Here is a 20,193-nt window from a genome sequence, read left to right as displayed (position 1 = left end):
GTTTTTACAGAGTTTCTATAGTTATAAATTCAAACTTTTGTGCTTTTTATCCTTTTGAATTAATGTGAACTTTTACCCAGATAAGTATTTCATGTTAGTTATTGGAATTATTGTTAGTAGTTTGAATGGGGTTTTTCTTATAAATATCTAAGTGTTTTAATTCATTACAGGCACTAGTAAAAGAAAAAGCTTAGAGCCTAAATCTGCTGATGGTGTTGAAATAAAATATGATGAACAAGCTGATATCTTATTTCCTGAAGTAGGTTTTATAATACTTTGTATTAAAGCTTTTAATTTTTTATTAATCCTTTTTTTTTTTTTTTTTTTTTTTTTCAAATTTAATTGATAATACAAAAAAAATATTTAATATCTATAATTTTTTTTAAAAAAATGCTTTTTTATTTAGGTTTGTGATAAAGTTTTTTTATATAAAAGTAGAAAAATTTATTTTTCAACAAAAAGAATGTATTTTTTAATGAAATGAAAATTTTTGAAAAGGGTATTTTTTATCATTCCGTTCTTTTTATTTTCCAGTTATATGGTATTCATATGGTTAAATAATTAAACTATTTTGAATTTTCACAATTAAAAAACTTTACTTCCTAAATTAATTTAAATTAGTTTTTTTCATTATATTATTTGTATTTATTGATCAGCGCATCTTACATGATCTTGTATTGGATAAGATTTTTTTAATGTAAAAAATGAACATTTAAACTTATGATATATTTAATTAATATGTATATAATAATATATATTATAATTAGGGGTCTGTTTAGAAGAAATTTGGGTCCGTTAACGGGACCCTTCACAAAATATCTTCTCATAAAAACGGACCCTTCACAAAATATTTTAACTTAGAAACGGACCCTTCACAAAATAATTTATCTTTTAATCAGACCCTTCACAAATTTGTTTATCTTCATTATTGTTTTGTTAATCAAATAAACCCTTCGCAGGAAGGGGGGGGGGGAAGAAAGACAAATGTAAACAAACTAAGTGTTGCTTTTGGCAGGCGCTTCTTCCTTTATTTGTCCGAAATTAATATTCTGCGTTCAGCAGTATATGCTAAATACCAAATATTTATATGTTGCATCTCTAATTTAGTAGCAGTTATTTTTTTTAATTGAATTTTTTTATTATAATTTTAAAGTGTTGAGCTTAATCTTGTATGTCTTAACAATTTAAAAACTCATTGAAAAAGTTTCTTGCAATAACAGGACCCTATTTATACAAATTCACAAAAGCCGGAGCCTGGTTGAAAGAATGTGACTTAACGTTTATTTTATACTCACAAATTACATGTAATTTTTTCACAATTTTACAAAAACAGACCCTTCACAAAATGTCTGAACAGACCCCTGATAATTATATACACGATGTCATTCACCTAATATTTAGTAGACCTCACATGTTACTCCTCGAGTATTTATTAATATAATCTTTAACTTGACTCTTTCAGAACTATAAAAGAAACAATAAAAATTGTTAAATTTGAACAGTTTCACAATAAGTTGAACTAAATGGTACAATTAATAAAGTCTATGTTATTAAACTTATTTTCTTTTCTTTTTTCCAATTTTGACCCATAAAAATGTTAAGTCCAGGAAAATTTTGTTAAATCTTATGTTCAAACTTTTTTTAATGCTCAAAATTTTATTTTTCTACAGTTGTTACTCTGACTATTATAAAAAATTTCACAAGCGAGAAATTTATTTTATAGGTAATATCTTTGGGTAAACAAATCTTATTTTGAGCAAAGAATTCTCAATTTCTTTAAAAAGTTTTAGAGTTATAACGAAATACACAACATGTGAAATTAACGTTGAGGTGTCCAAACTTTATTTGCCTTCTTGTTTAAACTAGTGGGCCCAAATTTTTCATATTGAGCGACATAAATCTAAATCTGACAACAAAAAAGGGGAGTGGGCATGTTTAAGTAAGTAAAAAGTAAATTTTAGTGTCTTATTTTGTAACTTTAATATATACGTTAGTTAATTAGCGCGCTAAAGGTTAGCCCCGCAAAACATTACGATTGAGTTCTAATGTGTGAGAATTCAATTATTAGATCAAAAGTTATTCAAAGTGTTCAACTTTTTTGTTTTGCACACTACATTTGTTAAATTCAACTTGCTTAAAAGTTCATTTGCTATTGAATTTAATATTTAAAACCTGTATGATTATTATTATTAATTGTATATATTTAATTTTGATAGCTTGAAGAAAAGAAGCCTGCAGTTGAAATTAAGTAAGACACAATATTAATAAAATACTTATTAAGTTGAAATGATATTTTTTAATTACGAGGGTTGTTTTTTTTTCAACCTCCGATGGGCTGTAAAGAAAAGACCGGTCAATATAAAAAAAAGATTTTATCACCAAAAGTAATTATATCTCTACATAATCACCTTGACGATTAAAGCATTTGTCATATCTGTGAACAAGCTTTGCAATACCCTCTTCATAAAATGTAGTCGCCAATGATTGAAAGTGAGTTGTGACGGTTTCTTTGAGCTCCACGTCAGTTTGGAAGCGCTGCCCTCCAAGCCACTGCTTCAGTTCAGGGAAAAGATGATAATCACTCGGTGCTAGGTCGGGACTGTATGGCGGGTGTTTGAAAATGTCCCATTGAAATTGCTGAAGGGATCGTTGGGTTACACGAGCGTTGTAGGGACGGGCATTGTCCTGTATCAGAACAATTCCAGAAGTCAGATTGCCTCTTCGTTTGTTTTGAATAGCTCTCCGTAAGCGTCGCAAAGTTTCACAATATGAATCTGTATTAATTGTTGTTCCAGGCTGCATAAACTCCACAAGCAACACACCTTTTTGGTCCCAAAAAACAGTTGCCATAATCTTACGGCTGTTGAAGGTTCGTTTGAATTTTGTGGGTCTCGTTGGAGAGTTTGTGTGCATCCATTGTTGTGATTGTCGTTCCGTTTCGGGCGTGTCAAATTGAACCCATGTCTCATCACCTGTCACAATGGATTTCAAAAAATCTTCTCCATCAGTATTGTAACGGTCAAGAAAATCCCAAGCTGCACCCATTCGGCGAGTTTTGTGGTTGTCAGTCAACATCCTTGGGACCCAGCGAGCGCAAACTTTTCTGTAGTGCAACCGTTCAGTAACGATAGAGTACAGGGCAGATCTTGAAACACCTGGAAATTTCATCGATAATTCACTTATGGTGAACCTTCGAGTTTCCCTAACCGCTTTGTCAACGTGCTGAACAATGTCGTCTGGCGACAGACTTGCATCCTTGACCGCCTTCGTCATGAATATCAGTTCGGCCATCTTTAAATTTTCGACACCATACGCGAACAACGCCATCACTCATAAAGGTGTCTCCATACACTCGACTCATTCTTCGATTAATTTCCGCTGCACTGTTCCCTTCTGCCTGCAAGAAACGAAGAACATCTCGCAATTCACAGTTGGCGGGAGAATCAATAGTGACAGCCATGCTTATGTGACTGCAACTCAACTGGAAATGACTTGTTGGAATCGGCATGACAGAGCGTTTGAGCGGGAAAGATGCGCAGTCGCTTAATGCGCACACCAAACACCTGCTGCATTCCTGGCCATCATACTGTGCGATCGGAGGTTGAAAAAAAAACAACCCTCGTATTTATTAAGCTATAATTCTACTTATCTTTAAATATATATATTTTAATTTTTTGATTGAACCATGGTTAAGATATCTTCCAACCTATTAGAAGAAATTAAAAATGACTGTTATAATTGTTTGGTGATAAATATTGTAAAATAGTTTAATTTATAATGAAACAATGCAATATTATTCACATAGACTTTTTTTTTTAAAAGTAGATGTTATAATTTTCTCACTGTTTTATTAAAAGAGCTCGTGGCTGAGTGGTAGCGCTTCACTTTCCCCTGCCACAGGTCCTGGGTTCGATCTTCCGGCTGGGCAAGGTTAACTCAGCCTTTCATCCCTTCAGTGGGTCGATAAATGAGTACCAAGCATGCTTGGGATCTAAACACTGGGGGTTTCGCGTTCGGTTGACCACCTAACTGGAACATCTGCTCCTGCACTCCACAGCCCAAGGTCAAGAAAGTTGAGATTGGCACAGTAGGCCTTGGCCCTCTAAGGGCTGTCACACCACTGAGTTTAGTTTTTTTATTAAAAGTACAAAAAAAGTAACTACTTTTATAACGTTTATATTTTAAAAGAATTTCAAAATCTTTACAATCACATTATCTAACAGTTTTTTTCACTATTCATACTTCACAATATTTGATTTGTAGGAGTGTTATGATTAATTGCTACTGCTAATCACAGTTGAATTTGTTTATTAAATAGTATTAATTAAATTTGTTTATGATATTTTAGGAGTTCTTATAAAATTGAGTTCAATTATACTATTTTTTGTAAAACATCGAAAGAAACTGCAGTTATTTTAATTTCTTAAGTAATTTATTATATTTATAGTTCTTTTCCATTTCTGCTTTTTAGTTTTAATTTTGTTAAAGGAAAAGAATGTTAACTATCACGAAAATTAATATTATTTGAACTTGACTGCAATTATATTCGTTGAAATATTTTATATTTCTTCTAGAGCATTTTTTACCTCTCTGGAAGAAGCTTTTGTATCTAAATTTATTTAGTTATCTCATAATATATTTACATCTAACCAAGTAACTCTTCAAATCCTTATTATAGTCAAATAATTATGTATTGTATTTGTATTTTTAGGACACCTGGAGAACATGTTTTAAGTGAAACAGATAATGGGATATCGAGGTAAGTTCATCAGTGATCGTAATAAATTAAAAGTAGCTTATAATATAATCTTATATTATAAAAATTAGGGTTGAATGTTTTTTAAAAATAATAAATGATAAAATATAAGGATAATTTTTATTTTTTCAGAGTTATATTTGAACCTGATTTTATACCAGAAGCTGAAGCGGATAATATGATGACCCTTTTAAAAGACAGTACAGCATGGTATGACAAAAATATAATTATACATGGTCAGGAAGTGCCACAACCTAGATTAGTTGCTTGGTATGGACCTTTTCCATATGCCTACTCTGGAGCTGTTCTTGAAGCACGAGAAGTAGGTTTTGTCTATGTATTTTTTATCAATGCTTCAGTTTCAAATTTTTTCAATTATAGCGAAATATCAATTCTTGGAGAGTCTGAAACAATTATTGTGTAAAGAAAAATACAGTCAAACTTCTATTTAACGAACTTCCATTTTGCGAAATTCTCTATTTTGCGATTATTTTCAAGGAACCAAGAACATTTTGGAAATTTCTTCGTAAAATAACTTCCAAATAGCGAATTGAAATTTCTATTTAAGGGGGGGCCCAACCTTGAGATGGTAAAATAGTAACGTTTTTCTTGAATTTTTTTTTAAGTAATAGAGGCAATGCAGAGACTCCTTGTTTTTTTTTTGGTGTTATTTAGCTACAATTTAAGTCTATTTTTGAGACACCCTACCCTGTCTATGCATAATGGCTGGTTCCAATTCAATGAGTTATTTGCTGATTGTTTACATGACGGGCAATCACTCTGGATTAAAACAGAGGCTCTTTCCCTCAATTCTGTAATGTTTTGGAATATTAACAGTATTGTTAGTTTCATTCATTTCAATTAATATGACATAACTATATTTGTATACTATAAAGTGATTCAGTCTATTATAAGGCACTTGAATATAACTAATTTTATCTTGAATGTAATCAATCACATTTTTATTTTTTAAATAATTATAGTTAAGACATAAGAAACATGTAATTATTAAAACATTAGCGCAATAAACATTTTTCAAATCCAATTTACATTAGTAAAAATTACGGAAATTTAGTCACTGGGCCACGAGACCAATTACTAAAAGATATAACTAGTTAATACACATTTTCATGTGCCTGTTTGCGTTCAATAAAGTGAATTTATAAAGAAAATTAAGATATAAGTAACGGGAAATATTTACAATAATGATATTCAAAACATGAAGCTGATAACCAAAACAGCATGCTATTCATTTTCACAAATTGCTAGTTCTGGGACCCATTAGCAATTTTATGGTAGACCAAGTCAAATTTAAGTGGTCCTGGACCAATAGGCCACCATTAATTTTGAGCCCTGAATTTATATCAATCTAAAGCCTGAAATAAAACCTAAGAGAAAAAAATTTTAAATAAAAATTATGAAAAGTGTTTTTGTAATTAACAATTTTATCTTCAAAAAATTATAATTCTAATAAAAAATTTCTTTTGTATTTAGATATAAATTTTTAAAATGTATGTATATGTTGGTAAATGCTTAAATTACCATTAAATTTATGTTAATTGAAATCCTGACAGTTTCAAATTTTATTTTGGAAATCTTAACATTTTCTTTTTTTTCTGGTAAATGGCTTCTTTTTTTATAACACTCCTTTATTTATGTGTTTGTAAGAAATGAAATTGTAAATACAGTTTATAAAGGGTTTAATTGTGCATTTCTTATTCAGATGCCTCCAGCAATTGTAGAGATGAAGAAGAGAGTTGAAAGATATTTAGAGGCCCACCAACTCTGTGTGGATTTAAATTCTGTTCTCTTAAACCTGTATAGAGATGGAAAAGATAGTGTGGCATGGCATAGTGATGATGAATTAACTATGGGTGTCTCACCTACTATTGCATCTGTTTCTCTCGGTGAAACTAGAAAATTTCAAATGAAAATTAAACAAAATGTAAGTGTTTCACTTTAAATAATCTATCTTAGACCAGGGGTCTGTTTAGAAGAAAATTGGGTCCGTTAACTGACCCTTCACAAAATATCTTTTAATCAGACCTTTCACAAATTTGTTTATCTTCATTATTGTTTTGTTAATCGAATAAACTCTTCCTGTGCAGGGGGGGGGGGGAGAGAAAGACGGTTCGAGACAAACTAAGTTTCCCTAAGTTTAAATTCCAAATGTAGTATTCTAAGAAAATATTTCTACTTTTACGAACATTGTGTGCACATTCTTATTAATATTAAATTATAGTTTTTTTTTGTAAATAAATAATTGATCAATTAATATTTATTCATAACATTAATCAATGGAATATTATGTAAATAAAAATTTATTTCTAGCAATTTTTTATATAAAATATTATAAGTTTAAGAATTGTTTCAGTTAACTTTCTGCGTAACACATTAAAAGTGATACATTACTAAGTTGTGTTATTTAAAATATGTCAATTGAAATTACTAAAAATGTGAGTGATTTTGTTTCCATTATTTGTCCAAAATGAATATTTTGTGTTGAGCAGTATAGACTAAATACCAAATATTTGTATGTTGCATCTCTAATTTAGTAGCAGCAATTGTTGAGCAGAATCTTGTTGTATCTAACTTACAATTTAAAAACTTCTTGAAAAGGTTTTTTTGCAATAACAGGACCCTTTTTGCACAAATTTATAAAAGCAGGACCCTGATTGGAAGAATGTGACTTAATGCTTATTTTATATTCACAAATTATGAATACTTTTTTCACAATTTTACAAAAACAGGACCTTTCACAAAATGTCTGAACAGACCCATGTTGACAGTTACTGTCTTATAGATCTTTGTTTATTATTTTCTGAGTTAAGTATTAACACTTCTGATGACCTCGCTGTTAAGATTTTGAATTTATGTAAGATTGATATCATTAGTAGGCTTGAAATCGTATAAAATAATCCAGAGTGTCCAGCGGATGACTGACTGATTTCAGTATTAAAAATCTCGAAAGCAATAACCAACAGAGGAATGAAGCAAATGGTATGATTATTATGACAGCTATTAGAAGTTTTGTTCAAAAATTCTGGAATTTAGTTACAAATTTTGCCAACAGATATCACTACAAACTATTGATGATCACAGGGCTGATTGTGCTCCGAAAAAAATCCGGATTTTCGGATTTTTCGCCAACAGTGATCCGGAGATAGAAGGTCCAGACATTTAAAAAAAATCATTGATCACAGAAGTTTCCGGAAATCAAATTTTCAAAGGTGGAACTAAAAAACACTGTTTATTTTTATTTGTTTGTAAGGGAGAGCCAGAGAGATACTTTATAAGCTTATATTCATGATTAATATTCATTTTTTATCCGTAAATAGTTGTTATAATCATAAACTCCAGAAAGAAAGACATATTTGTAAATTTTAATTACTTCTCCAGGTCATCATAGGTATGTGTAAAATTTTAAATATATTTTGTAGTCCGTGGATCGAGATTCAGACAGAAAGTAAAGGTTTATTAACAAAAAGCAAACAAACACATACAAATTTAAAAAGAACGCCATCTGGCGGTATAAAAAGAAAAAGACTTCGTAGCTATCCTTCCCAGGGAATGACAACAATCTCCCCCTGCGAGAAGGATTTTACTTTTTAACACATATAACAACATACACATAAAAAATATTAATTCTCTTAACATAAATTTCAAATTAAACTTATTTTTTCCAAAGAAAAAATTAACTTCTCAAAAGTTACAGCTTTAGTTAAAAAATCAGAAATATTATCATTAGTATTCTTATAAACAGTTTTTAAAATTTTATCTTCAATCATATCTCTCACAAAATGAAATTTAAGGTTTACATGTCTGGTTTTGTTAGAAGATTTACCATTATTCAACCAGTCAATAGCTGCTTGGCTATCAGAAAGCATAGTAACAGGAGCATCAATAAATGTTTTACAGTTCAGTTCATTTAACATATTTATTATCCAAGTAAGTTCTCGAGCTGTGTCAGCTGCAGCAAATAATTCAGCTTCACATGTTGATAGTCCAACACATCTTTGCTTTCTACTTTTCCATGTTATAAGAGAATTACCTATCATAATTACACAACCTGAAAAAGATTTTCCTCCTTCTGCATTGCCCCAACTTGCATCCGCACTACAGCTTAAAAAACCAAATTCTTTACTATAAAACAAGACTCTATCTTTTGAACCGTTCAAATATTTCAAAACTCTCTTGGCCAAAACATAATGCCTTTTTTCAGGACGTTTATTAAATTGTGATAAATAACTAGTTACAAAAGCAATATCTGGTCGGGTTCTATTTGCTAAATATAAAAGTTCACCGACGATTTCCTGATAATCAGTTTGATCTACTAAATCATCAGTAGGATTAAAACATCTATCTTCACCTTTAGTTATGGGAATATTTGTTTTCTTGCAATTTTCCAAACCATATTTTTTCATTAAAGTTTCAATGTAATCAGTTTGAGATAAACCAATTCCGTTTTCTTTTTGTGAAATCTCAATGCCTAAAAATTTTGAATCATTAGTTGTTTCTTTTAATTCAAATGTTTGATTAAGTTTTGAAATAATTTCCTTGTATAATTTCGAATTATTAGAAAATATTGCCAAATCATCTACGTATACACAAATTGCGAAAAAATCCTTATCATTAATTTTAGTAAATACGCAATTGTCAGATGCAAGTTGAGTGAGACCAATCTTTTTAAGTTCATTTTTTAACTTTATATGCCAATTTCTACCAGATTGAGGTAGACCATAAATACTTTTATTTAATTTACACACTTTATTTTTACCATATTTATCTTCAAAGCCTGGAGGTATTTCCATGTACAGAGTTTCATCAATATCACCATATAAATATGCAGTTTTAATGTCAAAAAATTTAACAAATAAATCCAATTTTGCTGCTAAAGCAATCAATAACCTGAAGGATTCAATATTTACCACAGGTGAATATGATTCAGAATAATCAACATTTTTAATTTGATTAAACCCTGCTGCAACCAGTCGCGCCTTGTAAATTTTGTTTTTATCGTTATTTTTAATTGTGTACACCCATTTACTTTTTATTATTTTTTCCTTCTTAGGCCTCTCAATTAATTCGAAAACCTTATGTTTCTCCATAGAAAGAAGTTCGTTTTCCATTGCGGTTTTCCACTCGGAATATTTATTACTATTTATCGCCTGGTCATAATTTTGAGGAATAGATGATCCTTTCAAGGCTAAGTTCGCGTTAGCTGATATTTTATTTTTAATTCTTTCAGAACGTCTTAATGCAGGAGTATTTTGATTATTTTCGTTTTGCGAATCGGCACTTTCTTGGGACGATTTATGAGAAAAAGAATTTTCACTGCTTGATTCAGTTGGAGGGAAGTTTTGGGTTTCAGTTTCGATCTGTGGTAGAGTTAAATTAAACTGGGTCAAATCCTCAATGTACCATATGCTACATTCATTTTTGTTTGTTAGAAATTTACTTCCCCTTAGTGATTCGTTAAATTTAACAGATCGCTCTTCAATTACAATATTTTTATCAACATCATATATTCTATACGCGCGCCTTTCTCTAGAATAACCGACGAAAATCCCACGTTTTCCCGGAACATCAAATTTATTTCGGAATTGTTTAGGTATATGAAAATAAACGACACATCCAAATACTTTTAAGTAGTTAAGTTTCGGTTCTTTTCCTGACCATATTTCAATCGGAAGATTCTGTTTATTTTTACGTGGTGTTAGATTAGAAATGTGAGTGCTAAAATTTATCGCTTCAGCCCAAAATTTTAATGGTAATTCACTTTCATATAATAATGTTCTAGCCCTTTCTACTAATACTCTTATGGCTCGCTCAGCACGTCCATTTGACGAAGGATTATACGGTACTGTTTTTTCATGTATGATCCCATATTTTTCTAGAAAACTATCTATCTCGTTATTCACAAATTCTAGACCATTATCTGTTCTGAATCTTTTGATTTTCTTATTCATTAAATTTTCATACCTTTCTTTAAACATACAAAACATTTCAAATACTTCATTTTTATGTTTCAAAAAATAAGAAAAGTACATCCCAGAAAAATCATCCACTAGAACTAAAAAATATTTTGAATTTCCTAATGAATCACAATTTATAGGGCCTGCAAGGTCCGCATGAATTAACTCTAATACAGAATTACTTTGTGCAATATTAACTGATGGATGACTCTTATGAGTTACTTTACTTATATCACAAGATTCACAATGATAATTTTCAAAATCCTTAAAATTTATGCTAATAACATTTTGCATTTTAACCATGTATTGTGGATTTAAATGACATAGTCTTTTATGCCAAATATTATAAGTCTCCAAATTACTTACTTCATTACATTCTAACTCAGAATTACTTACATCATTATAATCAAAAAATTTAGGTGAAATGTTACTACACGGTTCCATTAAAATTTCAAAACGATTGTTTACTTTTACGGCTTTTAAAACACTGCGATTATCATTAGTTAAAATCAAAATATCATTACCATTAGATTTAATTTTATAACCTTTATCAATTAATTTAGATACTGAAATTAAATTGTTTCGTAAATCTGGTACATATATTACATCGTATATTGTTAGATTTTTACTGCAATTATCAACTGTTGTTGTAGCTTTTACAATGCCAATTCCTTTAGAAATTAAATTTGATTTCTTACCTGCTAATTGTATTATTCCATTAACATGATTTAAGTTTTCAAAAAAGTTTAAATCTTTTACCATGTGTGAAGTAGCACCAGAATCCAAAATGAAAACAGTTTTGTTTTTACTGGTAGCACTTGAATTTATTTGGTGTTGTTCTTGTTCTGCGGTAAGTGCAAAATTTTCACTAGAATGTTTATCTTGATTTTCAAATGCACAATGAGCGTTATTGTTTTTGATTTTGTTCATGCCCGATTTATAGTTCGAAAATGTTCTTTTTTCTTGAGATGTTTGGTTTTGATTTCCCTCGTTCTTGTTTCGGAAATAGCAGTCTTTAGCTAGGTGATTTGTTTTATGGCAGATGAAACATTTCTTCCTGCTTCTATTTTCATTTTTATGTTTTACTCCGAATGCTTCTGTTCGTCTGGGAATATCATTTCTTAATTTTGATAGGATGTTTTCTTCTTCCCGCAGTATTTCTAAAATTTCCTCCATTTGTTTTTCACGTTGGGTTTTTAGGATTTCTCTTACTTTTGCAAATTTTCCTCTTAATCCTCTAACAGTATAATAAACAAGTTCTCTTTCAGAAATTTCCAGTCCAAGTGATGAACATTTCGTTTTAAGTCCACGTGATCTTGCAATATAGTCTGACACATTTTCATTTTCTTTCATTTCAAGATTTTTTACTTCGTTACTTGCATCGATTTTTCGATCTTCTGTTTTACCAGTAAATGTGCTTTGAATTTTTTCCCATAGAATTTTTGCGTTAGTTTCGTTTGCGAACTGAAGACTTTGGTCATCAGAAAGCGATAGTTGTATGTATGCAACTGCGTCATCATTGTTTAATGTCCATTGTTCCCGCAATTTTGGATCAACGGGGGCTTCTTCAGTTAGCACATTAGCAATTTTCTTAAGTGTCAGCAAAGCCTTGACTTTAATACTCCATTGATAAAAGTTCTCACTGTTCAGCAGTGGGATACTCGGCAGATCCCTGTTCATTTTGATTTTGGAATCTAAACGATGTAAATCACGGCGAAACTAAGTGAAACTTTTTACTGCGTCATAATTTTCAAAACCACAGCCGTGCTGCCAACTGTAGTCCGTGGATCGAGATTCAGACAGAAAGTAAAGGTTTATTAACAAAAAGCAAACAAACACATACAAATTTAAAAAGAACGCCATCTGGCGGTATAAAAAGAAAAAGACTTCGTAGCTATCCTTCCCAGGGAATGACAACATATTTTAAGTAAACTAAGAAATATTGAGAAAAAGGAGAAAAGAAACATTGTTTAAATTTTTTTTCAATTTAAACCGTTTTTTTTTTAACTCAAGAAATTTTCCGGAATTTTCATTTGGGGCTCACAATTGCCCCTGTGATCAGAAAAGTCAGTTTTAACTTAAAAACACGAAGGAAGGATGCCATGTGAGGTTAGAAGATTTAAACCATGTATTCTATTGAACAGCATGTGTTTCTGTTAATGTAATATCACAGGCTGGATTACAATCCTATGGCAGAGGAGTTTTTTTTTTTAGGAACTTTGCACAGAATCATTTGCTTTAGCGACTTAATTCCAAAACTTCTTCATGAAATTTTTACAATATGCATACCATTTGATTAATGTTTTATTCCTCTATCACACTTTGTTTTAAAAATGAAATCATCTATTTAAAAAATTGTAATTAAAATTCAATCTTATTAACTATAAACAATTATCCAGTATATTATTACCTTGAGCACATCCTAGTTTAACCTATCTAAAATAAACCAGCGCTGTTTATGCTTATTTTCAAAATGGCACAAAACGTCACTATGAAGAAGAGTCACAGTTTTGCAAAAATTTAAAGAGTTTGTGATCTAATTTATTAATGTTTAAAAACTTACTCCAGTGCTGCATCACCTGAATTCATAAAAATTTACAAAAACTGAGAATAAGGCACTTATTTTAATTATATTTATTTAGATGGAACAATATAACCAAATTGGTGATTTTTGAAAAAGTTAAATAACTTTTAAAATATTTAAGTTACTTGTCTGTTCTAAAGCCCATATAATTCTTCAGCAAAATTATATTTAGTTTAAAATCGATCAAAATTATATTTAGTTTAATTGCTTCAAGTGTAAGCACTTAAACTATGGCTTGTTTATTTTCCTTATCGACAGAGCTTCGAAAAGCAGCATTAATGAAATTAATTTAATTGGTAGGTTAATGATTATAACAGCACACGATTATCTAATGAAGAAGTGATAAAAAAGCATTTAGCTATTTCACATTTCTTTTCTATGCAAGCATGTATTTTGATTTTTAAAAAATAATGAAAAGATTTTGCTTCTGATTTAGATCATTATGTTCTGATTAATTTTCCGTTTTTTTTTTTTTTTTTTTTTTTAATTTAATTTTTACTTACATTCTTTAGTGTTTTAAAAGTTTTGGTATTATAATTGTATTTTTATACGGTTAATACTTATTATTTTTATTTTTTTATACATTTTTAGGTGCGTGAACGTGTTGAAAATCTAGTCTCAGAAGAATATTTTGTAAATCTCACGTCAGGAAGCCTTATTATAATGGATGGATCTATGCAAAAAGATTGGAAAGTAATTTGAATTCTATTCGACATTTTATTATGCTAAAATGTGTAGAGCTTAGAAGCTCAAAAAAATCTTGAGCTTTTTATTCTTGAAATTTATTGTGCTAATAGTACATCAATTTTCAAAACCCTGGTGTTTAGTGAATATAGTCATTTATTCAACTTTTAGCATGTATATTCGTAAAGTTCCAGTTGAAAATTTTAAAACTTCAACTGCCTTTTATTCACTTTTATTTATTTTTTTTACAAAATTGTAAATAAGGCAGAATTTTTTAACAATTTTTCTATGTGAAAATTGGTTCTGTATCAATTTTTTTTTTTCTTTTGTAATCTTTTTACTGAAGTTAAATATATATTTTATCAACCTCCTGCGCTTGAATTTTTTATTTTACAAAAAATATTGCAGTAAATACAACAATTGCAATAAATAAATTATGAACATATTTATAATGTGACTGAAAGAACTGTGGAAATATGTCGTTGGAACTATGGAAAAGTTTAACGAATCAATGTGCTCATTAAACTTGAGTAGGTTGAAATTGTTAAAAATAAAATCTGTGATCCCCCAAAAGAAAATAGAAAAGAGGTTATCTTTTATTACTTCTTATTTATGTTACTCAGGTAGAGTAATTTTTGTTTATGTTTTAACTTTGTGTTTTTTTTTCCCCATAATTATTTGATCAGCAACATTTATGGTACTTCATAAATTATAATTAATGTCCGAACTGTAGAGGAAACTAAATCAGACTTTCTGCAAATAATAACATTTTCATGCCATCATGCGACCTGAAATTAGGTTGTTTTTTTCTTTTCCTAACATGTATCTGTATTTTAGAACAGTGTTCCCCAACCGTTTTATCACTGCGGACCTGTCAACGTTTGAACATTTTACCACGACCCCTCTGACAATTTCGATTATTTTGATTTATTAATTTTATTTTAATTGTATTTAAACATGCCTTAAAAATAAAATACTGTTACACCAAAAAATAAATATAAAGTGATATAAGATTTTAACTTACTAGAACGTTAAGTCAATGAGAACAATGAGCTTGTTTCTTTGCAATGAGACTGTTCCATCTGGGGGGTAATCGGAGACAATGACACCCGAAGTGTGTTGCTTATGTGCAGTTTATTCCGTTGCGTTGTTTTGGTTGCTGTTACTGCAGAAAACATCGCTTCACACAGATAGGTTGTCAGAAATGGCAATATGGTTTGAAGTGCTGTGGTGACAATCTCGGGGTATTCTGCCTTGACTTTAATCCAGAACACCGGCAGAGTTGTTGTCTTGAACGTAGTTTTAAGGCCGTCATCATTAGCACTCTCCAGCAGTTGATCTTCTTGCACAGACATGCTAGAGTTGCCCGTTTTGTTGACAAATGGGTCACAGATCCATTCCTTACCAGATATTTTTAATTTGGGGTATAAACCTAGAAATTTAAATTCAGTTTCAATGAAATGGGCGACCCAGTACCATTTGATCCACGAGCCTTTACCGGACTGGGGAACACTGCTTTAGAAGATAGGTGTGTTGATCAAACGATTGCAATGCTAAAAGTTATGAACAGATTGAACTTGTTATTTACAAACATTTGAACATAAAATTAAAAGCTTTAACAATGGAAACAGAAAGAAGTAGAATCTGTTCGATGGTTTGTGATATGGCACATCTTCTGTTAATCATTTTAATGTCTACTCTACAGTTTCTATTTATCTGCTACCAACTTGTTAAAAAAAAGAAAAAAGATACTGCCATTATTATATTGCTTATTTATATGCAATTTTTGAAGTGAAATTGACTTAAAATGCTTTTGAAGGGAATTAAATTTTCTCTCAAAGTTAGCTATATAAAACGTTGGATAAAATCATTAATAATATATTTTTTCAGAAATCAACAAAAACTCCTCACTAAATCCAAGTTTTGTTCAAAACAGCATAGCATTTTTAGAAAGTGCTTAATTTTCCCTTTTCCAAAATGAGATTTATTTCCTTTACCATGCCGATTTTTGCTGCACATTATTCAAATGCATGCTTTTCACATTATTCTATTCAATGTTTCCACAATCCATTTTGGCGTACCGTCGGTCAGTAATGTATGATAGAGCCAATTATATTACATATTTGATGAAATACTTGGAAATATATCTGCGTCTAGCTGAACTGGATTCGGTGAGATTATTGCTCTCTTATGTGTAACTCTGCAAAATATTTTCAATTTCAGGCTTCATTTTCCTTCCTCTGAAATCGAACAGAAAAATCAATCTTTTTACGGTGGCTAATATAATCAAGAAAAGAATATTTTGTCAGAAACTAGTTATTTTATTATCATGTAAAGTCTTCGAAAATTATTTTGCATTTTGTTAATGTATATGGTGCTTACAAATATGTTTTGAGTGCTTAAAAAGTACTTTAAAGGTGCTTATTTTTTGTTGAGATTTGGCTATGCAACCCGAAGCTACATTCAATTTGAAACTTCCTTGTTTAATTAGGACTTGCACTTAGCAAGTTCAATTGTATTAGGTTTTACATTAAAAGAAATTTTGTTGTTAAAATTTTGACAATTTAAAAAAAAATTAAAATTTACAATTTATTAAAAATTAACCATTTTAAAAAGAAAAATTCTTATGCAGATTGTTAATTCAAATGAAAAAAGTTAAAATAAATTAATATATTAGTTTTCTACTAATTTTGAAACTTAAACATCTGGTTCTTTTTTTTCTTCTTTTTTTCTTCTTTTTATTATGAAGGAATGATATAAATGCCAATAATTTTGATTTATATGAATGTATTATTGATGCTTATTGTCTGGATTATAATTATTTGAAATTTGTTTTTAAAGTTAAAGCTTGTAATTATCCCATTTATTCAAATATCCCATTTCTACTTTTTTTAAAAATTGTTTAGTAGGTTTTCTTGTCAATAAGTGTATCATTTTTATTTAAAAAAATGTTTTTAATGTTATATATATTTCTTTCTTATTCTAGCATCAAGTACCCAAAGAATACCATGATAGAGCACCCAGAATTAATTTAACTTTCCGTACAGTGTCTCAAATTGACAAGTAAGTTTTAATTTTGTTAACTAAGCAGTTAAAACATATTTTATTTATTCTTTGGTACTTTATTTATTTGGTTTTTCATATTTGTCTTAAAATCAAGCATCTGACCCATAAATCAAGCAGCCCTCGAAGAATTTATCAGCCACTTCCTGCTTTGCAACCAAACAATAGTATGAAAATTGTTTAAGAAACATGTTGCTCCAGGATTTATTTTGAGAATAGAAGATTTAATTTATCAGTGATAAGATTTTCCACTTTTTAGCAAAATTCAGCATTTTTTTTTTTTTTAAAATTTGCCCAAAATTCAGTTTTGATTTTAAAAATTCTCATTTTTTTAAAAAAAAATTACATTTTTTCTAAAATTATTTTTTTTTTTTTTTTTTTAAATTTGTTTTGACTAGAATAATCATATTTATTACAATTTTCAACAAAGAAATTTCTGGTTGATTCTTTATTAATAGCCAACCATTTATTAAAAGAATAATAAATTTTCTAATAATGAGAGTTAACAGATAAATTAAACAGATTTAATGTAATTTGTCTGTTAAGGGGAAAAAAGTATTGATTATTTTTCAAAATTTACTTTAGAAAAAGTATAGTTCATATAAATACTATAAACCAAAATTGAATTTAAACGAGCATGATTCGTGTTTATGATAGTTGCCAAATATTCGGGGGTGAAAGTTTTCCGTATTTTGATAGGTTTCCGTCTTTTTAAAAAAAACCACAGGATTGAGCGAAACGGAATATTACTATAAGTAAATTCTAAGTTTTTCTAATTTAATGCGATAGACAGATTCAGTGGGAAAAGTCTTAAATGACCAATTCATTCTTTGTGTTGTGTACATGCAATATGTTTTTAATCAATACATCTTAATTTGAATAAGCATTGTAGACTTAACATTTATTAAATATCAACATTTTGTTGAATATTTATTTTTACTAACTATGTTTAACTTAAAAATTGTTTTTGCTATTTATTAACAAAGTATTAACTTAGCTAGGTATTATTCTTTTCCTTAAGGTGCTAGCACTTTATTTTATTAGAAAATTAAATGTTTGAAAGAAATTAAAAGCTGAGGTAATTTTTGCTTGAAATAACTAATTACTTTGCATTTTTTGTTCATACTCCTGAATAGTAGGTTTGCTAAAATAAATATGGAATTTTTATAAGCCTTATTTGAATTTGCATTTTGTGTATTTTAATTTTTATTGAAAAGTTTGTTCACAATTTTTATGAAAAGAATTTATATATAATTTTTTGTTTACTTAAAATTATTGGATGGGATGCACCCACTTCTGATTTTGAAATTTTCAGTCTTGACAATTTTTGAAACTTTCATCCCTGCAAATATTTGTCACTGAATTTTTTTTTACTTTTTGACCTATTGACTAAAAGAAAATTTCCTTTGTTAGTAGCTATAACTATTTGTACAATGTTTTAATGCTTTAGAAAAGAAGTTTTTTTTCCTCCAAACTTTCTTCATTGTTTTTTTTTTATTATTATTTAAATTATTTGATTAAAATTAGTGTTTGAAGTAACTTAAGTGTGTTATTCTACTTCCTTCTTTTTAGTGTACTGTATCATAAAGACTAAGTAATTAGTGATCTTTATTTTTTATTTAAGTTTTTTTTTTCTTTCTCTTTGCAGAATACCCCTTCAAGTGCCTCTTAAAACTGTAGAAAATTCAAATCATCCTTCTAGTACAAAAACCGATGCAGAAAAGCATATTTTTGATAACACGAACTTTCCTTCCTTGGAATCTGCCAATTCACAGAATGGAAACAGTTCTAAAGTGCTCAAAAACTCTAGTGCGAAATCTAAGTCAAAAACTGATAGCCAAACGGATGCTAAAGCCTCTATATCAAACCAAAGTTTATCTGACGATTCTTTGCTACTGGATTCTTCTTACAATTCAAATGCCTCTGAGGATCAAGAACTAAAGAATGTCCCCACATCAGATGATGGTAATGTATGTGTATCGTCCGACAGTGACAATCGAACTGATGCAACTAAAGCCTCAAATGCAAATAGCGAATCTGCAAGTGCCTTAGCTGGAATGAATGAGTTGGGGCATTCGGCTGGTGAGAGCAAGAGGTATGAATTGAACGCTGATGCTATTGAGTTCATACCTAAGTTTGCATTGCCCAGCGATGAAGCCGGCATTAGCGCTTCTGTAGAATTCGATAAGCAGCAAATAGTTAAACTTCCCGACTTATTTCGAGGCAATAAAGTTCCGCCTTCACGTTATGGCGAGTTCTATTCTGCTCTTATAGAAAAGTTGGAATGTAATCCAGAATTTTTATCAGATCGTGATTATTATGAAGTGGAGACACTTACTCAGTTGTATGAAAATGGCCTTACTGAAATTAATCAAGAGATTGTATTGTCAAGGTTGTGCTCCATGATTAAAAATGCTGCTAGAAAGAACCAGCGCGGTTATCGACCTCCACCTCCCAGAAGTGGTTATCGCAGCAGCACTTACAGTCGTTCCAGAGGATCCTTCAAGGGGTCAAATAGTAGAGGGAAGGACTAAAAAAATTCAGAAGTTTTCTGGAAATAAAAGCATTGTTGTGTGTGTGTGATTTTTTTTTTTTTTTTTCATTGATGTACTTACTTCTTTGTATTTTAATTCTTTATACATACTGTCAATCAGAGTTTGCAGTGTTTTCTTCTTGTAATATTTTAAACACAAAAATAATTTTGTAAGCAAATAAAAGTTTTAAATTAGTTGTTAATTTTGTTGCTAATAAGGAAAAGCTCTTTGTTTATTTGAAGTGTTTGGTTTTAATTTTTTTTTTTTCAGTTTCTTTTAAATCCTTTGCTTATAAATGTATTTATTTCTGGTATTATAAAGGAGCTATTTTTCAAAAGTTTTCTGTTTATTATATTGAGGGTATCCGCTCACCTAGAAAGTCGTGGAAAATCATGAATTTCAGTATTAAACAAAATTTGTCATGATTTTTACTATTTTTTAAAAAAAATCATGGAAAGTCATGGATTTAGGCCTCCGAAAAATCTAATTTTTAAAATGGAATCCCTCCCCTCCCCCAATTTCATCCTGTTCCAAGTATCTGAATTCCTAACAAATCACCGCTCAATCATATTTTATTAGAATATAAAATGATTTTAT

The 20,193-nt window shown here is 29.7% G+C and overlaps 1 protein-coding gene across 6 annotated transcripts in view; it reads left to right on the top strand.

The window, feature by feature from the left end:
* Positions 1-19,798, top strand: part of LOC107437569 (uncharacterized) — a 37,913-nt gene extending 18,115 nt beyond the window's left edge. For all 6 annotated transcript variants that reach the window (XM_087152171.1, XM_087152174.1, XM_087152176.1 and 3 more), the window contains 8 exons: positions 171-259; positions 2,217-2,248; positions 4,712-4,759; positions 4,889-5,078; positions 6,480-6,701; positions 13,907-14,008; positions 16,986-17,062; positions 18,711-19,798. In XM_087152171.1, coding sequence (XP_087008297.1) covers positions 171-259; positions 2,217-2,248; positions 4,712-4,759; positions 4,889-5,078; positions 6,480-6,701; positions 13,907-14,008; positions 16,986-17,062; positions 18,711-19,596 — 1,646 coding nt within the window. In that variant the 3' untranslated portion in view covers positions 19,597-19,798. The remainder of the gene's footprint in view (positions 1-170; positions 260-2,216; positions 2,249-4,711; positions 4,760-4,888; positions 5,079-6,479; positions 6,702-13,906; positions 14,009-16,985; positions 17,063-18,710) is intronic.
* Positions 19,799-20,193: the final 395 nt, after the last annotated feature.

The sequence above is a fragment of the Parasteatoda tepidariorum genome, chromosome 9, assembly GCF_982258835.1.
Source record: "Parasteatoda tepidariorum strain Cologne lab strain chromosome 9, Ptep-v5.0, whole genome shotgun sequence".
In the NCBI taxonomy this organism is placed as follows: Eukaryota; Metazoa; Arthropoda; class Arachnida; order Araneae; family Theridiidae; genus Parasteatoda; species Parasteatoda tepidariorum.
Note: the sequence above shows the minus strand (reverse complement) of the source record. Positions and strands in the feature narration are given on the sequence as shown.